At 36.5% G+C, this 17,938-nt stretch overlaps 1 protein-coding gene across 6 annotated transcripts in view; it reads right to left on the bottom strand.

The window, feature by feature from the left end:
- Positions 1 to 7,209: 7,209 nt before the first annotated feature.
- LOC148015699 (CAAX amino terminal protease family protein) overlaps positions 7,210 to 17,938 on the bottom strand; it is a 118,742-nt gene continuing 108,013 nt past the window's right edge. For 5 of the 6 annotated variants that reach the window (XM_087666022.1, XM_087666023.1, XM_087666021.1 and 2 more), the window contains 2 exons: positions 7,525 to 7,631; positions 7,210 to 7,359 (listed from right to left, as the gene is read on the bottom strand). In XM_087666022.1, the coding sequence (XP_087522148.1) occupies positions 7,327 to 7,359; positions 7,525 to 7,631 (140 nt within the window). In that variant the 3' untranslated portion in view covers positions 7,210 to 7,326. Of the gene's footprint in view, positions 7,360 to 7,524; positions 7,632 to 17,938 lie in introns of those variants that run through there. The other variant, XR_015688472.1, reaches the window with a different exon arrangement.

Consider the following 17,938-nt stretch of genomic DNA (forward strand, 5'->3'; position numbering starts at 1 on the left):
TTATATATGCAAAGCCAATAATTTCTCTTAAAGTCGAGTAGAAAGAACATTTGATTTTCTTAAGATAGGTAAGAAGAAGGGAAAGAAGGAAGAATTTGGATTTCATATGTTTGAAAAATTCTTTCCATTTGGTCGAACAACATAATATCCTATTCTCGTGATAGGTGCTAAAAGACACCTCCTTTGTATGCTCATAGGTCACTATGTTGGGATTATGTGGAAAATCTAGCCACATCTTTCATAAAGAATCCCATGAATCCAACAACATCAGCATATCTTATGCATTTTGTACAAGCCAACAATGAGAAGAGACCCATGCATCGTGATGAGGTGGATGCTAATAAGTGGGTCACTTATAGTTATTTGATTATATCGAGGCTTCACTCAATTCATGCAACAAAGATATACATTCAAAGTAATACTACACGTTATCTAGTGACCAAGCATTTATACACCACGAGAAATGCTATAATATTAGTTGATTGTCCAGCCGAAATGTGCATTGAGCTTTTACGAATGACGAATATGGAATCACATAATGTTATGAAGAATGTCCCTTATGTTGAGCAACTTCAACAATTAAGAGATTAGTGGCTAGCATTTGGTTCTTCACCAAAACCCCAATAATTTCTAAGATAAGCTCTTAAACAGTACCATGGCAAGTAATCACATATAAGCTTACCTTCTCTTTTTGTGAAGATTAGTGTGATGCTCTTTCTTTTGTTCTATGCTCACTATTTTGATTCTTTTTTTGTAGAGATTCATGGCATACATAGGAGAAAGTTGTGCATCTAGAGATTGCTATATGATTGTTACTTGCCAAGAAATATTTGATAGTTGGATCAAAATCATAAAGAGATATTCTAGAGGTGAGCTTATATCCCACGAGGAGAGTTCAAGAAAGAAGGGAAGGCAACCTTTTCCTACTGCATTTCATTGCCTTATAGGTATAAAGGATGGAGACATCCTTAAATTATAGGAGGAGATCAATGAAGGTCATATCCTTTTTCTTAGAAACAAATGGGATAAGGAAGTTATGTTTGACATGGAAACAAGGGCTAAGAAAATCAAGCAAGATAGGGTCCTAAAGGATAAATTAGTTACTCTTTTCAATGCCTCAATTCTAGAAAGTAGCATTGTGATGAAGACTTGGGAAGAGCTTGTTGATGACTATGAAATCAATGTCTATGCAAATATTTTAGGGATTTGCAATGATTGGGTATATCAAAGAAGCTCACACGTGGAGCTGATGCAGGGTCCCTACCAAATGGAGCAAAAGATATTGTGAACTTTCTAATCGGAAAAAAACAAAATCCTCTTCAATCCTCCAGTAGTTTGCCTTGGCGTGTATATGTTGTCAGATGAAATTTAGAAACCTTTAATCTTATATATAATATTTATAGAGATCCAATTACCATTGGAATTGTTGTTCTAGATGCTGTACATGGAGTTTAGGGAATGAAATGGGACTCTATAAAGTTTGGAAAGGTTATATTCACTCTACTACAAGTGATATGTGAACTTAAACAATTCAAGTTATCATTTTTTGATCGAAAGCAAATGGCAACTTTGAAAAATACTCTTGAAAGCATTTTTTGCAAGTATCACATGCTAGTTGGGAGTGTTGACTTCCTACCAATGGATATAATTTTTGCTTTTGGATCTATAGATTCATTTGTGGTTTTGACATTAGTGACCATGGAAAAAAGCTTCATAAAATTTGAGCGATATATAAACAATATTAATAAGCCTTCCATTTTGGACTTTGAAGGCTTGGACAAGGAGTGCAATGATGAAGACCTTGAAGACCAAAGGATTGCAAAGGCTATTTTGAGAAAGAAAAGGAAAGTTATGGGGACTACAATCAAAACATTTAATGATGCTCTGAGGTTGTATTTGATGTATATGCAAGTGGACTTGTATCTAAGGTAGCATTGGTAAATCACATGAAGACTATTGCAGTGGTTTGCAACAGTCAAGAGCAAAGAGAAGTTGAAGCACAATTGTGAAGAGTCTATGAGAGTGCCAAACAAAATTCAAATTTCCAAGAGATTCCTCCTACTGAAGTTCAAATTCTTGAAGTACTACCTAAGGGTATAGAAAAATCAAGCCAAGATATAGCAAGTCTAATTATGAAAGAGAAATTGAAGGCTACTTTAGGTGTTTAAACTTTGTTCCTTCTCCTTTCATAAAGGAAGACACATTGATGTATTTTGGTTTTTTTCTTGAAAAGTTACCTCCATTAGCATTTGCAATATTTCCTTCCTTTAGTGATACTGCTTAAAGAAATTGTCTTTATTTTTTACAAAAGATACCAAGCATGTTTGGTTTTAAAAATCTATTTAAGTAAAATTTTTGCTAAAATAATATTAAAGAGTTCATTAAAAATTTTCATACTTTGTAAGGATAACTCTTTAAAGGAGATATTGTAATCTAGTGTGTAAGAATACTTATCATAACGAAAAGTTTGAGCTAGCTATGTAAAATTTACTGAAGTTTATTTAAGATCTTATTTCAATTAAACTCTTATATGTGTTGTGTAATGATCTTGTCATGCTAGTTTCGGTTAGATTTATCCACATGGTCAAATCTCTTACCTCTTATAATATCTTTTACTAAATTACTAGTGTATGTCTATGCACGTACCTTAGGATAAGAGAGCTAACAATATATTGCACACCCCAAAAAAGTTTCAGTGCACCTCCCAAAGAAGTTTTACCTCACTAGCATATATTACAACAAAGATTTCACCTCCAATGTATCTTTGAGATGCGTATATGCAATATTAAGATAAAATACTTGTTACAATTCATAAGTTTAAATATCTATGGGATATAACTAGTTCAAAAGTAGTGATTAGTCCTTAAGAAGAAACTATACAAACTTTATCTAAATAAAGTATACTTTATCTCAATTAAATTGTCATGTGTCACTTATACGTGACAGTAGTTTTGGTCACATGGTCAAATGTATCATATTTAACTTTTAAAAAATAATTAAGACTAATAAACACCTTTTTATATATAAATTTGAAGGCCTTTTTAAAATATGAGTATATTTAATATTATAATGATAAGATAATTTTTGTAACTAATTATAATCATCTATTATCAATAGCCCAAGTATACTTATAATTAGCGATAAAAAGTAAGCATAAAAAAATAACTACAAAAAAATCATCATATATATTTTCTTTACTTCATGATATTAACATTGGTTAGATTTGTCCACATAGTTAAATGTCTCTTTTATTAAGATTATTTATTAACTAGTATCTATGCATATATTTGTTAATATGAAGTTGAAATACTTTAATGTTCTATGCCAGTTTATAGCTCAAACATTAAGTAGAATGATGAGAAAGTAAATGGATCTAACATGCTTATTTTTCTTCTTTATAACTTCAATTAAGTTATCTATGGTTGGATATCTAACAGATTTAACAACTATAGAGCATGATGATGTGATTTATATATCCTTGATAAGAAATACAACACAATTATGTGTAATACTTGATCTTCATGGTCTTCTTTTACAACGATGCTTTGCTAAGTCTAAGAAGTTCCAAAGTTTTCAAATGAAAAAGCAATGACTTGTTCTTTGATGACTGAGATATATGGAGTTTCTTGAAGCCTTATTTGTAAGATTACAAGTGATAGTTTGGTCAACAATTTTTCATAAGAATATCATGGCAATTATTAAGTACTTAAAGATCCATGAAAAAAAAAATCATGGTTTGAAACCAAGAACAATATCACAGATATCCACTCAAAATCATATATAAGCTATAGATAAGATGGGAGTAGAAGCAATATTCAAGTCTTTGAAGTATATATGACATCAATATAAAGATATTTGTTAGTATACCACGACTATTGTCATAGATGACAGTCCTTACAAAGGATGTCCGAACCTTATTGAGAATTACATTTATAAAAAAACATTTGATATTGATAGTGGAGACTCTATCTTAATCAAAGAACTTCTGTTATACTTGACTTGCTTAGGCAAATACCATGATGCATGTGAAGCCATTAAGTTTGATTGATATGGAGAAGAGCCAGTTCAACATGGACACAAATTGTATGCACAATTCAAGGTTTTTATTGATAAATGGACTAATGCAAAGAATGATGATATTTCATATTCATCATCAACACCACACGAGACCATGATTAATAAAGATGAAAGATATATTCAATCCTTAATCACTTTTTACTTGAAGAGATAATTTATTATACATTCTCAACAAATGCCTCACGTCATCTCTCTTACATTGAATATCGTACAATTGTCAAAGTTAAAGGAGACTTTTTCAGTCTTTACTTTAAAAGATATGGAAGCAATGTAACTTGCTTATCAGTTAAGATATCAAAAACATTTCATAAATAGTAGTAGAGCTAAATGTTTTAAATAAAATCTACAAAAGTTACATTTTTCAATATACATGATATAACAAGATAGTAACTCTATATGGACTAATTTTAACTTCTATAATAAATATATTCCTTATATTAAGAGCTTTTACATGGCTATAAAACATATGCTTGTTAAAAATTTAAAGTGTTTTATATAGTTAATTTGGTGTTTTTAAACACCACCAATATCAATGAGAGAATTTACTTAATGTTTTTAATTCTTTCAATAACATTAGTTAATTATGTTAAAATTTCTTATAAAATGACTTAAATCTAATTTTATACTTTATATCTTAGCTAACAACTAAATCCTAATTAATAATAAAATTTATATCCATTTTAAAAAAATACAAGCCATTGGTCTAAGGTTAAATATTTGATATTAGAAAAATCATAAACTTCTAGTTATGTATATAAAACTTCATTTTATAATATGAAGGTTTATTTAGCTATTCAAAGTGTTAAACTAGTTGACTTTAGCCAAAGCTAATATTTATCTTGTCAATATATTGTTAAGATAGATGAAACTCTTTTACAAAAGATATTTATATATAATGTATATATATATAAATACAAATGAAATGAGTAATTATTTAACATACTTGTGTTTGTTGGTTTACACAAGAAAAAAAACCATTACATCATAGGCTATTCAAACTTATTACTATATGATATCAAATCAAGTGTTCAAACCACACCTAATTGGTGGTGACTCTTTTAAAGTCTTAGTTCATGAAACTTATATATGCCACTTGAGATGATGCTATATCTAAAAGAAGAACCTCATATTATAATATCTTCAAATCTATAACATTATAAAAATTTGCCATGATAACATATCTTCATATAATGTTTGAGGCTCTTGTATTTTAAAATCTCTCTACGCTTCTTCAAACAATTGTATTTTTATATTAAACTTGAAAATTTCTTATATATATCCTAGCAAAGCTTTCTTGATGTTTCCACCACCATACAACATTGCATTTTGTTAGTATGCTAGAAAAGATAGAGTGAAATCCAAATCTCCTAATAGTCACATAGCTAATACTTCATCACTTAAGCTCTCAAGATGTGTGTGATTTCACATTTATAATATACAAAGTGCATTTTAAAAACAAAAATAAAAATCTAAGTGCTCCCTTTCATTCACAGAATGAAGACATTTATTAAAAGTGAGACTTCGGAAATTCCCAAAATCTCTAATATGGTATAATCGTCACTGTATGCACTCAACCCATTGCTAGACATATTCATTAAGCACTCATATCAATCACGAGCATAGCACACTCATATATGCACTCACTCGTGCCACCTCGTCCATCCCATGCATGTGGTCATTACAATTGCTGACTTGGTGGACAACAACCCCCATTGCTTGGGGTCACTCGGTGCATGAACTTGTGGTATTACCACCCTGTCATGCTTGAGGTCCTTTCCACCATGCTCTGATGGCATGTATTCATGGACTAGCTATCATATCCGCACTTGTAGAGGTATGCACTCATGGTCATGAGGCACGCTCACCCACTCAGACTCTCAAACATGCTGCTTGTAGACACTCACTTGTAAATTTACAAGGGTAACCATCCACTCATAGTCATTCTCACTCACATGGCTATCATCACAACCATCCCATACACATTGGCACAATCACTTGTTGGCCACCTTCTTGCAACACTTGCACTCATCACCTTGAGTCACACACATGGGCTTACAGGCACTTCCACACTCGAGGTCATCACTTTCGTGTTCTGACCTTGGGCATCACTACATTGACTCCTGGGCACCCTAACCACCACTCATAGTCGCATGAGCACACAATCATGCATTCACAGTCTAACTACTCTTACACACTAATCAGTCACGTGTAGTCGTACACTTCTAGACAACACTCTCAGACATAGATCACGCATAGATAAGACACATACATATTCACACAAGCACTCTTGGACATGAACCATGCACAAGCATACATATTCATAGAATACATCAACTTGCAAAACATAAATGTTGTGTAATTATACACATGATTTGCAATCAGATCGAGAAGCAATAGAACCCTGTATGAGGTATGCATAGAATGCTAGTTCAAAATACTAGTCTTGTTTTTCATCGTATTAAAATTTGTCCTGATACACAAATCAAATGCATGACACCTGCAGTCAATCTTCAAGCTCAAAATTTAATATTGATTCAATCCTTCAAAAATATAGGTGTTACAAAGACATTTAGTACATAAGACTTGATCTATGCATATTATTGTAACTTATAAAATATCATAAGGACAAGACCGTATTCATATTTTAAAATTAATGTGGTAGATATATTAATATCTGGTGTAAGTAAATACAACATCAGAGATGGAACATGGCCCTAAGCCACCTCTTCAGTTTTTCTACAAAAGAGCATAAAAAACTTGTTTGTGCTGATATAAAAACAAAAGCAGCAGCCAATGGATTACCACTCATTAGGCAGTTCAATTAGGATATGTTTAGGGCAACATCTTAGATGCATTGATTCGACTTGTTGAACTACAAACATTTCAAGAGCTTAAGGAGGCTCATACTTAGCACACATTACTACTTCCACATTTTGAAACATCCGATCTCTTGTTCACACATGACAAAAGCCCATATGCAGAACTGATATTGAGTCTTTCGCAGACTAGGTATTTCTCTGGTTATGTATGATGCCTTCATGATTTTCTCCATGTACACAACACAAAACAGAAGATGCCCTTTTTTAAAACACTGGGCCAAAGAGAGTAAGAAATGTTAAAGAGTTTACAAAATTGGGGTTTGAGAGAGAGAGAGAGAGAGAGAGAGAGAGAGAGAGAGAGAGTCTATCCTTTCCTGTATGGCAGTCTGAGTATTCTAAATTGTCCATCAGTGGCTCCAATCGAAAATCATTAAATAAGCTCTTGAATATTGTACCCTTGTGACTGCACAAAAAAGAGTAACCAGAAATTAGCTGAGAAAACTGAAAGGTAAAACCAGCAGGGAGTTCACACAGGGCCTTTGCAACTGGATCAACAAGATAAGCACAATGTAGCTGAGAAAACTGAAAGCTAAGACCAGGTAGGAGTTTAAATTGAAGATGAACTTACACGCAAAAAAGTTAGGAGTATAATAACTCCTGAGTTCCATAGGGCATGTATGAGTATAGGTGTCAAAAGGTTGCGTGTCTTGGCATAAGAAAATCCCAAAACCACTCCTGCATGTTACAATCAAAGTCATTAAGTTCTATCATGACATATTCTTCCGATGCTGCAGCCTGTCATTAAAATTCGAGTCTTCAGGCTTGCCTCACCAAAGAGGTGAAAGAACTTTTGATCAGGATTGCTTCCAAGTTTGTTGCATGGAGCTGAGAGTTAGATATTGGAATGCAGTTTACCACTATACTATTGGAACTTCAAGTTACTGCTATGCTTTTTAAGTGAGGGTTCAAATACTAATTGGAATTTCAGATTTCCATTTTTCCTTGAACTTTGTCAGCAGCTTCAGCACATCAAAGAACTTTGGTCTGTTGCAGAAATTGCACCAGCAGGAGGAAACACATGAATGGGATCAGATGATTTTAGCTGGTCCCTCTCTATTAGGGGATTTTTCCAGATTCTTATTCTGCATCGGTCATTTCTTTGCATGTAGCAAGGATTCAACAATGCATCTATGGCAAACTTCTTCTATGAGAGCAGCTGTGGCGATTGAAAAAAATAACTTTCAAGGATACTAGATTGGAAAATTAGCCTTTACTTGAGGTGTAACATCATTTATGTGGGACTTCCATGTTGGTCAGATGGCCTTATGTATGCTTGATTCTTATCCAATACATGAAATAGTAGATGAGGAAGAAAAGAAAGAAAAAAAGAAATATTAACGTTTGCAAAAGGCCAATGTGGTCTATGAGACAAAGACCAATAAATCTATATCCAATGCCATCTCATCACAATAAAGTTGAAGTGAAGTTACATGAAATAAATGTATCGTAATATGATGCTAAGATCTATTAAAATGAAAATGGTTCTAAAACTAAAGACCACACACACACACATCTAGCTAGAGTGGTCCCTCTATAGGTCTCAAGATCAGCGTAGAATCTCCATCCTGAAATGGTCCAAATTTCCACTCTCAAAATGTCAGCTCTGATGATTGAATTCAGCTCAAGTCGTGTAAGGAGAAGTTTAGGGCAACCCAAACTAAAGTCAAATGGGGGGAGCCGATTGATGTCTATAGTCCATGTATGCTCATCCATGTTGTCATTTGTGAGTACCAACAGTCTTTCTCCCTTAGCTCTGCACTGTTTGGAAGAACCAATGCCAATCTAGAGTATCTATGATGTGCGAGCTTCCTTATCCTATGTAGGAATGTAATTGCTCTCAAGAGTGCTTCTATAACCATGGGTGTTGCCACTAGCTCTACTTTGATGATAGGATGTGGTGTAGAGGCCTTACTCTTGATCATACGTGATATCATCATTATTGATGGCTTCTCTATGCAATCCCAACCATCACAATGTTCTCTCTTTGGGCTGGTGTGATCTATGAGTAGGGTCAGCCATCTGTGGTATAGGCTACAATCCATATTTCAGCTCCATACAGGGGAGTAGGGGTGACTAAGGTGTCAAACAACCATAATTTGGTGTAATGTTCTTGAAATTGTACATGAGTGCACTGACTCTTAGAGGGCCCCAAGTACTGCATAACCTCTTGCTAATTGGGCTTCAACTTCCCCTCTCAGTGAAAATCTTGGGCCAAAAAAGGTGACTCCCAAGTATATATACTCCCTTATACATGCCACTACATCTTCTCCAAATGTGAATTGATACACAAATCGGGTCACCCATGCCGCCGATGTATTGAACACCATCACTTTGGTTTTTCCAAGGTTCACTACGAGTTCTCTATCCCTGCAAAAAGCATGCAATGCATCCAAGTGGTGTTGCAAGCCCTCTGGTAAGTTAGAGATAAGTAGAATATCACTTGTATAAAGTAGTATCGGTATCAATACTCTAGCTAGGTTAGCTCCAATCCTTCCTCCCCTATGAATGTATACAAATATCTTGTCTACTTAACATGTGGATTAATTTTTAATCACATGGTTAAGTAAATGTTGCACAAGTGAGGTGTAATTGGGGTTAGAGTAAATTTACGAGCTTGGGACATGTCAAAGGAAAAAGTTGCTATAAGTTATGATGCATAGATACTTGGTGGTATCTAGTGCCAGTTGTTGACTTAGGTCATTTATTTGGCCATAAGTGTCAGTTGTTGGTGATGGTAGAAAAATGGTGTTTAATGGTACCTAATGTCAATCTGATGGTCAAAGATGATGCAGATACACTCGGGAATGGAAGTTGCCTAGCCAATTTAATTATTGGCCAGTCAAATGATTTTTTGAGGCACCAAAATAATTATTAGACTAATTTTCAGAATTTAAAGACTAAAAATTAATACTTAATAATAAAAATTGTTGGAAAAACCATTTGGGAAGGCTTCCGCTTGTCAAAAATACCCATTTAAGATTGAAAAACGTCTTTAGAGGCTGGAGAGGGGCATTTTTAGTGGATTCAGCCTGCAAGAGAGGGAGGAGATACTGCTGGTCTGATTTGCAGCCATTGGAGGACCTTTTGAGGCAGCCAGGGGCTAGAGAAGACCAATCAACAACAGGTGACAGCATCTACAGGCTGTTGAGACAGGGTAACAGCAATAATGATTGATTTTCTTCAATTCTTTGCATCTACAAGCTGTTGTGGTAGAGCAGTAGCTGTGTTTGACTGATTTTCAGTCATTCTTTACGACAAAACTTTGAATTTTCTCTCTCTATAATTTTCCCTCTCATCTCTCGGCCATTTCATAGCCTTGCTCTGAAGATCTTAGCATTTGGACCTTGGAGATTGAGAAATTGCAAATTTCTTTGCTGTAAACCCTAATTTACAGCAACAATCTTGGGAACAGTATCAAAAATTGGAAGCTCCAAGACTTGGATTCAACAGGGTTAAAGGTGAATTTCAGCTAATTTCAGGTGGAGGACTAGCCAACCATTAAATTTGGGGCATTTCCATCGTCCATGAAGTGGGTGAGGGCCAATTAAATGCCCAAATCAAGGGTCAAATCAGATTGAAGACTTGCTGGTCACTTTGGACAGCAAGGGGAGTTTGGATTGCGAAAGGGATCGAGAGAATTCCATTGTAAATCAACTTCTTCTTCAATAAAGCTAAAGAAATACCAAAAGGGGCGCCAATTTTTAGGCCAATCGGGTGTGCATTGTCCAAGATTAGTAGATAAATTTGTATTTTCAGATCTGTATTAATTGTTTGCTACTATAATTAAGTTGTAATCAAGGATTTACGACCGGTCCATGGAAGGAAGGCTGGTTACATGGTTCCATTGCCGGGATACCATCAAATCCTTTGAATTGGTGGGCCTGTGGTACTTGATTGCAACTTGGGACTATTGCATTATTGTTGAAATTGTTCTCAATAGTGAATTACAGCAAGCATGTCTTCACATGCTGATACGGGATCAAGTGGAGAGGATGCATCACTCCTTGGTCAATCGCGCGGTGAAAGGGAAAATACAATGACTAATGTTGGGCATGGTTCTCAGTACGGACAGCATGCTGAAAATGTGGGAAAATACCCAATTTTTGGCACTTCAATGCATAAAGAGGTTGATGACCAGCAAGGGGCTGAAGAATTTGATGATAGCTTCAAGGATTGAATGTGTACAACAACAAATCTTTTTGCTGAATTGGCAAAGGATTCCCAGTTTACTCGATTCTTGAATGCCCCAAAGAAGGACAACAAAGGCAAAGAGAAGAAGACACCTTCTACAGCTTTGGGACAGCCACAAGAACCCAAGGAAATGCCTAAGCTTTCTTTAGAAAAGCCCACAATGCCTGATGAGCACAAATAGTTGGTACTTGTGGGGCAGTAAGTGCAAATGCATGGCCAACTTGTTAGTGCTAATCCATGGGAACATGGGCAGCAAGGCAATTATGCATATGCAAGCATGGAATAGCAAGGATACTTTGGTGGTGGTACCATTTTTCATGCTATGATTGGACAAGCACCGCATATGGGAATGTATGGCACAAACCCCTATGGTATGTAATAGCCAATGCATGGCTCACAACACCAAATGTATCCGGGTAATGCAAGTGGAATGCCTAATTCCATGTATGGCAGCATAGGCATGATACTTGGGGCACAAAGCGGGCCATATGGATATGTATCAGCAACCCCAGGGACTGTTGGAGCACAAGGATTTGGTACTAGTCATGTAGGTGCTTCACATAGTGCTGGTTTTTTATGCAAACATAGCCAATGCACCCTTTTTGCAGCAGCCCATTTATGATAACTTGACTCCCATAGGTCCGTCGAAGGACTATGATGAAGGTGGCAAAAGCGTGAAGTTTAAGCCTTTCAGTGGTGCACAAGATAGGCTGAAAGCACTTGTTCTTATTCAGCAGTTTGATGTAGCCTATTTTGGAGGCAGCTTCATAGAGGCATCTAAGATACGCAAGGCAACCACATTTTTAATGGAAAATGCATCGCAATGGTGGACTACACTTTTTATCCAAGGGAAGTCACCTACCACTTGGGTCTAGTTCAAGCAAATGTTTGCTTCAAATTGGTTGACAAGTACCTTTGAAGTAGACATTATGACACCTTGGAATTAGTTGAATTCCAAAGATTGCAAGAACTTGGATCAGTACAATAAGAAGTTTTGGGATGCACAGTTGCCAGTTACTTCTTATCACACATTACCCCTCCATGAGCAAGTGGAGAAGCATATTAGTGGTTTGCCATACGGTATTTGGGATTTTTGCATTAAGTCCACTATTTCCAGCATGTCTTAGCTTATAGAAACTCTACTACAGCCGACACATTGTTGTGTGGAAAGGATGCAAGATTCCACAATGATAATGCGAAGTCACATGTCAAAGAGGCAAAGGATGAGAAAAAGGGTAAATCTGAAAATAAAGCTGAAAATCAGGGCAGATCTGAAAATAGGGCTAGAAAAAGAAATAGATCGTAGAGAAAGAGTGGGAAAAGTGATGCACGACGTAAGGAGCTGATGGTTGCAAATAAATGCTATATTTGTGGACAGGAAGGGCATTTGGCACGCAGTTGTCCTAATAAACAGCAAGCTGAAAAGGATGATAATAAGGGAAAGGAAGGCAAAACCACTGCTGGTTTACTGCTTGATGTAGCGGCAGATCAGCCTAATCAAGATAGTACTGTACTTTGCAGGACATGGGGCAAAATTAAAGATCAACATGCATTGATTTTTCTTGATCTAGGGGCACAATCAAATTTCATCTCTCTTGATATGGCAGCCTGTTTAGGCATCAAAGAGGATGAGATGGGGCCCATGGGTGAGATTGGTATGGCATGCAAGGGACATGCAGAGTTGGTTACTCCTATCATTGGAAAGCTTCGTTTGCACATTCAAAGTTATATGGACAGCAATGAGTTCTTTATTGCTCCATTGGAAGGATGTGATGTCTTGCTTGGTATGCCTTGGTGTCATCGTATGCGTGTAGTGATTGATACTCATGATAAGATTGTGACCCTCTTCCATAGAGGCAAAGTCCATACTTTGGATGTAAAATTGAAAAGGCACAGCTGAAAAAGATGAAGGGCAAAGAGCAATTGTATCCAAAGTTGTCTATGAGATACTATGGGCCATTTCAAGTGTTGGAGAGGATTAGTGATACATGTTATAGACTGAAATTGCCTCCACACTGGCTAATACACAATGCCTTTCATGTGAGCTTGCTTAGACCTTTTCATGGAGATGTGCTTGAGGATGTATCTGTTGAAATTCAGCCGGAGGTTGAAGAGCTTGATGAAATAATAGTACCAAAGTAGATTTTGGCACACAGAGAGGAAGATCAAGGGTAAGGGCTCAATCATGTTCAATAGAGCGGAGGTCCAGAGTATTACCCGATGCTTGTGAGGGAGCTAGCACCTCCGCTCCTTAGTAATGGATAGCTCTAGAAGTAGTGGATCTCGAATGTATTCAATATACATTTAGGGTACTATAACTGAACAGAATGTTTGCCAAGGGATCACTATTCAGTGTACTAGTCACTATGTTTGGTATGCATATCGGTATGATTTTCACTGTAGCTCTGAGACTGTATATTTGCATCCATTATGCTCGGTGTGTAATCAGTTATGCTTGGTATGGCATTGGTTATGCTTGGTGTAGTATCAGTTAATGATCATTTGGGGCTGATTATCGAATATTGGTTTTTTGCGTATGATCATTAATATTTAGTGGTATTCAGCTCAGTTTTTTATCAGCTTGAGAACCGTTTATGGTCACTTCTTGCATCAGTTTTGCATTGATTGCTGGTCACTTTTTGCAATGAGTTTGTGATCAGTTTGGGGTCACATTTGCAGTGGTTTGTGATCAATTCTCAGATCAACAAGTGATCGGTTTATGATCAGATTATGCTTATTTTTCAATGGTTTATATCTAGTTCCATGGATAATACCATAGGTTATGATGCCATTGATATTTTAGCTATGATTTATGCTTGGTTATGCTATGCTATGGTTTGGTTTTGCCAGATGAGTTAAGTTCATAAGAAATGGACACGTCACATGATGATCTAGCAATGTTTTTGAGATTCTTTATGAGTCTTATGCTATGTTATGTTGACTCATAATTTTCAGCATATGTTGGATATATGGAATGATTGAAGAATAGTGCGCAATCTTGTGTTGACTATGATGCCCTATGAAAATTTCAGTGTAGTACTTTGCTTTTGATGCATTTGACAGTGCAATCGAGGACAATTGCAAGGACTTCAAGGAAGAGGGCTATCATGAGGACATGTATTTTTGAAACCTCACTTAATATATGGATTAATTTTTAATCACATGGTTAAGTAAATATTACACATATGAGGTGTAATTGGTGTTAGAGTAAATTTACGAGCCCGGGACCCGAGGAAATCATGTGATGTCAAAGGCAAAGCTGCTATAAGTTATGATGCACAGATACTTGGTGGTATCTGGTGCCAGTTGTTGGCCTAGGTTATTTATTTGGCCATAAGTGTCAGTTGTTGGTGACAGTAGAAAAATGGTGTTTAATGGTATCTAACGCCAATATGATGGTCAAAGATAATGTAGACACACTTGAGAATGGAAGTTGCCAAGCCAATTTAATTATTGGCCAGTCAGATTATTTTTCAGGGCACTGAAATAATTATTAGACTAATTTTCAGAATTTAAAGATTGAAAATTAATATCTAATTATAGAGAATGTTGGAAAAACCGTTTGGAAAGGCTGTCACTTGTCAAAAATGCCTATGCATGACTGAAAAACGTCTTTAGAGGCTAGAGAGAGGTATTTTTAGTGGATTAAACCTGCAAGAGAGAGAGAGAAGATGCTGCTGGTGTGATTTGCAGCCAAGGGCTGGAGAAGACCAATCAACAGCAAGTGACAGCATCTACAGGTTGTTGAGACAGGGCAACAACAGTAAATGACAAAAAAAATTTCAGTTCTTTGCATCTACAAGCTGTTGTGGCATAGTAGCAACTGCATTTGACTGATTTTCAATCATTCTTTGTGACAAAACTCTGAATTTTCTCTCTCTACAGCTTTCCCTCTTATCTCCCAACTATTCACAGCCTTGCTATGAAGATCTCAGCATTTGGATCCTTGGAGACTGAGAAATTGCAAATAAATTTCTTTGCTGTAAATCCTAATTTACAATAGAAATTAGGGTTTAGCAACAATCTCACGAAGCGTGCCAAAAATTGAAAGTTCCAAGACTTGGATTCAATAGGGTTGAAGGTGAATTTCAGCTAATTTTAGGTGGAGGACTAGCCAACCATTGAATTTGGGGCATTTCCATCGTCCATGAAGTGGGTGAAGACCAATTAAATGCCCGAATCAAGGGGAAAATTAGATTGAAGACTTGCTGGTCACTTTGGACAGCAAGGGGAGTTCGGATTGCGAAGGGGATCGAGAGAATCCTATTGTAAATCAACTTCTTCTTCAATAAAGCTAAAGAAATACCAAAAGGGGCGTTAATTTTGGGGCCAATCAAGTGTGCATTGTTCAAGATTAGTAGGTAAATTTGTATTTTCAAATTTGCATTAATTGTTTGCTGCTATAATTAAGTTGTAATCAAGGATTTACCACCCATCCACGGAAGGAAGGCTGGTTACATATGGTGTAGTCAATTCTTTTGGATATCCCTCTAGATGTGCGTATATGCTCTATCACTATCTCATACAATGTAGAGATGCTCCACTGCATACCTTTTGGCACACTGAATTCCTATAATCTCTGCATGAAACATGCTCGAGATACTACGTCAAATGCCTTACAAAAGTCTACAAAGCAACAATAGATCTTCTTGTCTGGAGTCTATCCTTCCTCAATGATTACTCTGAGTGTAAGGATGTAATCCAATGTGGTGTATCCATGTTTGAAACCAATCTATCCTTGTGCTCTTCTATCCTCCCTCTTAGCCCATGCACTAAGCTCATGTTTCAATATGGAGCCATATATCTTGGCTAGTGTGTGGCCAACCATGATGGTCTCGTAGTTGCTAGGGATCAAAGGATCATTGCTTTTAAATAGTGGAACTATAGTATGGTTTAACCAAATCTCAGGAAATCCCTAACAAACAACCCTATTGAACATTTGTGCTAGTATGGGTGCCACTATGTCACATGTGTGTGCTAAGTGTTCTACTACTAGACTATCTTCATCCTATGCCTCTCCATCCTACAGTCTATAAATTGCATCTCTAACTATCTTACTAGTGAAAAATGGCCATTGTTTTGGCCTAAAGGTTTGCGGAGGCTGTACGGATGTTTGCTGTTGTATATCATACAACTGTCTCCCATAATGCACCTAAGCATCAAGCAATGTGAATTGTATAGGAGGCTTCCTCTCATGAAATATTCTCCATGCTCTTTTGCTGTCTCGTCCCAAGAATAGCTGATATATTTCTGTCTCAAGCTTTGCCAAGTAAGCACGTTTCTTCTCCCCTACAAGGTGTCTCAAGAGTGTCCTTGCTTGGCAGTGTGTTGGAGTGCCTAAAGCAATTTTCTTCTATAATTACGTGTGAGTGTCTTTGCATTCATCATCATACTAGTCATTTTGGGAAATTGTAGAGTGTGGAGGTTTGCCTAATAATACCGTGTATAGGAATGCATACATAGTTGAAGTACGCAAAGCTTCCGCCAAGTCCATTGTGCATTCTTCTAATGATTTGTCACAATTTAGCATTCGTATCCTATCACATATAGAACCACTATATGTGTGAGGTCTCCTTTGCAAATTGGTATCTAGGGTGCCTAGGGGGGGGTACCATAATATATCTCTCATACATTCGCAATAAATTGAGAAGGTTAAGATGGCATGGTCAGCTACTATTCTGATGGGTCGAGCCTTGAGATGTCAAAGCTTTTGACATCAGGTATTAATATTGGTGATCTCATTGAGTAATCCATTGTACTTGCTCCTCGCTTAGGATTCTAGAATGTCAAGGTGTTTGATCTCAGCCAGCATGAGAAGCTGTTGAAAATGGCCCATCCATGTGCACTACCCAAAGCTAGTAAGTATGTTCCATAAGTGTTCATTTTTGTATTTGGGGATATCTTGTGTAGACCGACCTTATCTACATCGATTTACTTAAACATGGCATCATGTTGTATACACAAGTCACTTTGTCTAGCCCCAATTCAATGCATTGAAGTCCCCTACTAATAGTATCTCTCCCAAGCTACCATGTTTTATTATATCTTTGTACAATACATCAAATGGTGATCCATCTTATGATGCATATCTTGAATTTGTAGGGGGAAAATAGCATATAAGAATTAAAATATCATGTGGCCTTTATATGTGTATCCTAACCCACATATATTGTGCATCTATGTCACTTGCATTGCATCTTTGAGGCTTTCAAAAAAGAGTATGACCCCAAAAGGGAGGAAGCTCACGAGCAGAAGCAAGAGCCATGGTGGAAGAAGTAAGAGAGTAAGAGCAAGATACTAGGATGTGGAAACTCCAACACTCACAATGCGTGATTGGCATTCCCTTATTCAAATGTCACTCAAAGAAGAAAGAATGAAGTGACAGTGATGGACACCCCCGCACCTTCACAGGGTATTATCAATGTAATGAATACACGGGTCGTTAGGTACACGCGTTTTTACCCCCAACTACACTTAAAGGTGAATATGACCCTAGTGAGAAGCAAATAAGAGAAAAGTGACAAAGTACAAGTGCACACAAAGTACAACAGGATGAGGAAATATGTCATCTCATCCAATGCCTATCAACTTTCTAAGGAAGACACAATGCTCTATTGAGACACTTTTAGTGAGAAGATATGCAAGATTTTAGTCAGTTGAGATCTTGACAAGCTCATTGGACTTATCATCAACGACCTCTTGGATAAAGTGATAACACACCTCAATGTGCTTTGTCTTCTCATGGAAGATTGGATTGTTGGCCGATTGAATAGCACTCGTAGAATCCGAAT

Source organism: Lygodium microphyllum, chromosome 24 (assembly GCF_053477565.2).
Source record: "Lygodium microphyllum isolate KBCC chromosome 24, Lygodium_microphyllum_v1.1.10, whole genome shotgun sequence".
Taxonomy (NCBI): domain Eukaryota; kingdom Viridiplantae; phylum Streptophyta; class Polypodiopsida; order Schizaeales; family Lygodiaceae; genus Lygodium; species Lygodium microphyllum.